The sequence below is a fragment of the Gymnoscopelus microlampas genome, assembly GCF_963454915.1.
Source record: "Gymnoscopelus microlampas genome assembly, chromosome: 21".
NCBI classification, from domain to species: Eukaryota; Metazoa; Chordata; class Actinopteri; order Myctophiformes; family Myctophidae; genus Gymnoscopelus; species Gymnoscopelus microlampas.
This window is the reverse complement of record NC_139958.1, coordinates 35,302,141-35,308,494: the sequence shown is the minus strand read 5'-3', so window position 1 is coordinate 35,308,494 and position 6,354 is coordinate 35,302,141. Positions and strand designations below refer to the sequence as shown.

Genomic DNA, 6,354 nt, shown 5'->3' with positions numbered 1-6,354 from the left:
GTACAAATGGAACCAAATGGACCCTTATGGCAGTGGTTCTCAACCTTTTCAGGCCGTGACCCCCAAAAGGAATCAGCTGGGGAGTGGGGACCCCCCACCCTGACAAGCACTTGGAATTGTAGGAGTTGAGGCATTACATTTTATTTGACTCAGATAAGTATTGTGAAAATAGCAGATCTAAATTTTTGCCCCTTTCTCATACTATTTGACATTACTGATTACTTTTGATGCAGTAATGGTCTTTTTCTTTTTCTTGTATTCTTTAGGTATTGTCACTTCACTGTCATCTGGGGACCCCCTCCCCCCCTAAATTATGTGGGGACCCTAACCCTAAACCTAACCCCTAAACCTAACCCTAAACATAACCCCCTAACCCCCTAACCCCTAACCGCCATCTTTCTTTCTATATCCGAAATTAAATAAATGCTATTGGCTGCAACCGCAGAGAGGGCGGGAGAATGCAGAAGAAACTAATCTCTAGCACAAATCACATTCCTTGCCAGGGTTGGCACCATATTTGGGCAATGCTGGTGACGTCACTCTACACCACAAATGACATTTATATAAGGTACAGGTCGCAGATAAATCCGACACGTAGGATATAGTTGCTGTAGAAATGTTAAGCGTAGCGAGCAAATATCAGAAGGATCTGTTCATTCTTCTAACGCCAGAACCCGAAGATCTAGAGGATTTCTTCAGCAGATTCAAGAAGCTGCAGCAGGAGCTGGAGTTTCTGGAGGTGCAGGAGGAGTACATCAAGGACGAACAGAAGAACCTGAAGAAGGAGTACCGCCACGCCCAGGAGGAGGTGAAGAGGATACAGAGCATCCCGCTGGTCATCGGCCAGTTCCTGGAGGCCATAGACCAGAACACGGCCATCGTGAGCTCCACCGCGGGCTCCAACTACTATGTGCGCATCCTGAGCACCATCGACCGGGAGCTGCTGAAGCCCAACGCCTCCGTGGCCCTGCACAAGCACAGCAACGCCCTGGTGGACGTGCTGCCTCCGGAGGCCGACAGCAGCATCATGATGCTGACGTCCGACCAGAAGCCCGACGTCATGTACGCCGACATCGGAGGCATGGACATACAGAAGCAAGAGGTCCGAGAGGCCGTGGAGCTGCCCCTCACGCACTTTGAGCTCTATAAACAGATCGGCATCGACCCGCCCAGGGGTGTCCTCATGTACGGGCCTCCGGGCTGTGGCAAGACCATGCTGGCCAAGGCCGTGGCCCACCACACCACGGCCGCCTTCATTCGCGTCGTGGGCTCCGAGTTTGTCCAGAAGTACCTGGGCGAGGGGCCTCGCATGGTGCGTGACGTCTTCAGGCTGGCAAAGGAGAACGCCCCCGCCATCATCTTCATCGACGAGATCGATGCCATCGCCACAAAGCGCTTCGACGCGCAGACCGGAGCCGACAGGGAGGTTCAGAGAATCCTGCTCGAGCTGCTCAATCAGATGGACGGCTTTGACCAGAACGTCAACGTCAAGGTGATCATGGCCACCAACAGAGCGGACACGCTGGATCCGGCCCTGCTGCGTCCCGGACGTCTGGACAGGAAGATTGAGTTTCCCCTTCCGGACCGCAGGCAGAAACGCCTGATCTTCACCACCGTCACGAGCAAGATGAACCTTTCTGAAGAGGTGGACCTGGAAGACAGCGTGTCCAGACCAGATAAGATCTCAGGGGCCGACATCAACTCCATCTGCCAGGAGGCTGGCATGTTAGCAGTGCGTGAGAACAGATACATCATCCTGGCCAAAGACTTTGAGAAAGCTTACAAGACGGTTATCAAGAAGGATGAGCAGGAACACGAGTTCTACAAGTAGACCTAAAACACATTCTTTACCATTCCCCTCTTTGGGGACAAAAGCGAGGCATTCAGACACTGTATGTGTCTGTATCTATAAAGCATCTGTTAACTAACTTGCATTGATGTTGGACTTACCACATCTTAGAGCCTTTTTTTTAGGTGGGGGCTTCAGTCTTAGGGCGTAGACTAGAGTGACAGGAATCCAAGGACAGAGAGACACATCTTTTTTTATGGTGTGGCACCGAAGGGGTCAGCAGTGTGTCCCCATAATATGTCCGCCCAACTTCTGCCCAAATACACACTCGTTTTTTACCAGTCCTCATGTGTGTGTTTGTCCCTAATAAGAGGCATGTGTTTATCATAGGGTCCTGAGCAGTGGCCCAAAATATTCTCTAAAGTAGTTTTTCATCCATTGTATTTGATTTGATTTAATTTAAGTAATTGCTTGCAACCAACATACAAAGAAGGTTATAAAGATAATCGAGAATCAAAAAACAAAACACAGTTAAGTCATAAACTTATTTCCACTGTGGTCCCCATACACAAAACAGACATTGACATACATAAATAATACTCAATACGAAATAATAAAAAATACCGTACACAATTTACATCAAATCCACAAATACAATCGTTGTTCCAACAATAGCCTATAATAATAAGTAAAAACGGAGCTACATACATGATCAACTCGGCTACTCTCTCAAGTTAGCCAATATGTATTCTACCTTTTAAAAGTGCTTAGGGTGGGAATTCATTTGATCTGCGTGTCCAGGATGTTCCATTGGGATGCACTTAAATATGCAAAGGATCCTTTACCTATCTGAGCTGAGCTGAGCTGTGGGCCTCTCTGACCGGTGTTAAAAAATTACATCTTCCTCTATCTTCCTCCCAATTCTGATTTATAATCAATCTAATAGCCAAGTGGTTAGGGCACATAACATTGGTGCAATGCCCTAAATCCCCTAATCAACAAGTTCCATTCCCAGCCATTAACCATTACCTTTGGGGCAGCCATAAGCTGTGGATGGGTAGAGAGGCCACCTGGGAATCAAAAGGTCTTCTTTTCGCCCCCAGTCCACCCAGTGTATGTGGCGAAGCAAGACACATTAACACTTAACTGCTCCCAGGGCGCTGTATTAATAGCAACCACTGCTCCTAATAGTTAGAATGGGTAAATGCAGAGGACTAATTTCAGTGTGCTATGTACAGTGACAAAATTACCCCAAAGGACATGGGCCTAAAAACCTTCTATCCTCAGTCTTTTACTTCAGCCAGCGTGTGTGAGCTGCACAAATACAATTTAAGACTTAATCAATGGTGTTTGTGCAGCTCACTGACTTCATTTAAGTCAGTGGGTTTTCAAACATTTTGTGCCCAAGCAAGGCACACCAAAGGGCAAGTCAGAATCCCAAGGCACACCTGTATGTATCTATGCACAATAGCCTCTATAACAAGTCTTATCACTCTGTAAACAATTAATTTGTATTATTATATAAAATAACGTTTAAAGGTTTTTCATAATAAATAGAGATTTTATTACCAATGTCTTTATGCTAATAAACACAAAACCCTGTTGTGTACACTGTGCCCAATGTTTGCTTCATCCATTTTAGGAGACTAACAGTCCCCTATGGTTTATCTTCCAGTCCATCTTTGTCCATAAGCTTCCAGCTTATGGACAAACTGCTATACCAGTGTTTAATCATGTCAGTTAAACATGGCTCGGTCCAGCATGACCTGTCCCAGCTCTCCTTTCCTGAAGGCTCTGATGAAATCATAAGCTGCTGCCGTGTAGTTTGGAACCGTGATGGTGATGTTTCCTACTCCAGTGATGGCTTTGACTCGCTGTGTCTTGCGTAGGTTGACAGCAATTCGTTTGAGAACATTCTGGATGTCATCGCAAGGTTCTCCGAGGTCATATTTCTCAACATAGCTGAACTGCTCTAGTCTGTTCAGAGAAAACAATAAGTAGTCGGCGATGATGTCTTCACCAACTAAATGGTCCAGTATAGTTCCACATAAAGCTAGCTTCATGCCAGTCTCAACACTCTCAATTTTAGGAGGCAGGACTCCTGGTGTGTCCAAGAGGTGCACAATGGGTCTCTGACATACCTGAATTTTGGTCAGGACAGCTCGGGTTATACCTGGTTCCCCGCCCACTCTGGAGGCACGACCTTTCTTTAAATATGTTCTTCTTATAGAGTTGATAAGAGACGACTTCCCCACGTTTGGTACGCCAATCGCCATCAGGCAATAATTTGTGCTCTCATCTCTGTTAAAACGGGGATGTCCCTCAATCAGCTCTGTCACCATGGGAACCAGTGTTTTGATGTTTTTATCTCGCTGACGGACACAGTCTGTGAAGAGAACATTTCTTACCCCGCTCCTCTCAAGCTGCTTCAGGATTCGCTGTTTTCCAGACAGATCAGCCAGGTCCATCTTGTTCAGAACGAGCACATGAGGTCTGACATCTAAGCTCTCCTGAAACAGAGGGTTTCTTCCAGAGAAGGGAATTCTGGCATCGTGGATCTCTATGATGCAGTCCACATTCTTCAGGTTGAACTTCATCTGCTTGAGCCCTTTTGCCATGTGTCCAGGAAACCACCACGCCACTTCACGTTCACCGAAATCAAACAGGGTTCTAAAAGGGCCCGCATCGCAGAGTGCATTATAAAGTCTCATAGTTGTTGTTGTTCTAACCTAATGATAGTACATCTATCCTCAATACTTGTTGTTCTAACCTATTAATAGTACATCTATCTTCTCCCCCTATTTTACAAAATGTCTGAAAACATTGATCATTGAAAGCATCTGACTTCATGTGAGCAGCATGTGACATCGTCATGTATGAGTTCAGTCATCTATGATGTCAGACGCGATTACAGCCCCATTTACTTCTATAACAAAGGTTCAATATTTCAAAAAGTTTTAAAGAAAAACATTTGTGGAAGTTTCTGTGACCTACTGGAAAGTTCGGTGCTGATCGGTCTAGCTATTTGCAGATACACAGAGATACAGGTCGTGTAGGCACCTGAACATTCACCTCAATGTTAAATTTGCATTTGTTCCCCCAAAATGTAAAAACAAAAAAAAGAATAAATGTATGCTGTGGGAAATGATCAGAAATAATGTATGCATGATTTGTACACAGTACATCATTATCAGACCTAATCTACCCTTCTACTTGTTTATGGCCAAAATTAATGGCAGTCGGTTGCAGACATTTGTAGCAATTGTAGAAATATTAGGCGTTTAATGTCATAAGGCCTCCTTTCATAAAATAAATGTAAAAATAAAATAAATATAAAATAACTATATAAGAGGTCTTACCACTGTACTGGTTACTGACAGGCGCGCACACACAGTTAACCTCTTGTAGAGCCCTGCTGTAAAGAAAGGGGAAAAAATAAAAAACATAACCCAAAGTCTGTTTTCTGTATACTTTGAGTATAATAGTCATGACATCAGGGATCTCCATACATGAGAATAAAAGGGACAAGTACTGACAAATACAGAGATCTCCATATATGGCCATATCTGTCACATCGGCACGTATATTGAAACGTATACAATTGGGTTGGTTGCATTTAGTCTCCCCGCTCTTCTATTGAGACATAGATCTTGTCAAAGGTCATGTCTCACCTAGACACAGGATCTGACACGAATCTTTACCTGATGGTCAAGATTAAATGCATCCCCTGAGCAAGCAGGCAGGGCATTTAGCTCAATGGTAAATTAAATTCTGGGGTAGAAGAGAAAAGTTACATAGTGCAACTTCAATGTTAAATATAGCTGCAAGCAGCGATAATACAGGGCCAGACATGGAAACTAGAGAGAGAGAGAGAGAGAGAGAGAGAGAGAGAGAGAGAGAGAGATGGATACTGGAGAGAGAGAGAGAGAGAGAGAGAGAGATGGAAACTAGAGAGAGAGAGAGAGAGAGAGAGAGAGACAGACATGGAAACTGGAGAGAGAGAGAGATAGAAACGGAATAGATGAGAGAGAGAGAGAGAGAGAGAGAGAGAGAGAGAGAGAGAGAGAGAGAGAGAGAGAGAGAGAGAGAGAGAGACATGGAAACGGAATAGATTGATGAGAGAGAGAGAGAGAGAGAGAGAGAGCGCCATGGAAACGGAATAGACTGAAGAGAGACATGGACAGAAAACGGAATAGATTGATGAGAGAGAGAGATGAAAACAGAATGGATTGATTGGAGATCTCAACCTATTGCCATTAACAGGAATCGAACTCTCAACCTTCGGACTAATAGGCTGCAACACTACGTATAGTGCTATATTTTTGTCCAGGCTGATGTTGTCTGTTGAAGACTATAAACTCTTGCCTTCTGTCATGAACCAAGCCAACACTAAGATCACTCGTTCACAAACCATTTACCAATAGAGAAATTGTATGTCTCCTCGCAACCGAAAACAGTGAAAGCAGCCGATCTACAAGCTCAGAAACACGTTGCTATCTGAAAGGTTTTGAGATTGTAGATCGGCTATTTTCAGAATGAAGTATGTCATACGTTGAAAAACGTAC

The 6,354-nt window shown here is 44.5% G+C and overlaps 2 protein-coding genes across 2 annotated transcripts; one reads left to right on the top strand and one right to left on the bottom strand.

Annotated features, from left to right (window-relative positions):
* Positions 1–616: 616 nt before the first annotated feature.
* LOC311037941 (26S proteasome regulatory subunit 6B-like) lies at positions 617–1,831 on the top strand (the record flags this gene model as incomplete). Its single annotated transcript, XM_084047239.1, has 1 exon — positions 617–1,831. The coding sequence occupies one exon, from the start codon at positions 617–619 to the stop codon at positions 1,829–1,831; it is 1,215 nt and encodes a 404-aa protein (XP_083903365.1).
* Positions 1,832–3,525: 1,694 nt separating this feature from the next.
* LOC311037940 (mitochondrial ribosome-associated GTPase 1-like) lies at positions 3,526–4,504 on the bottom strand (the record flags this gene model as incomplete). The annotated part of the gene is made up of 1 exon (XM_084047238.1): positions 3,526–4,504. The coding sequence occupies exon 1, from the start codon at positions 4,498–4,500 to the stop codon at positions 3,526–3,528; it is 975 nt and encodes a 324-aa protein (XP_083903364.1). The 5' UTR covers positions 4,501–4,504.
* Between the last annotated feature and the right edge of the window lie 1,850 nt (positions 4,505–6,354).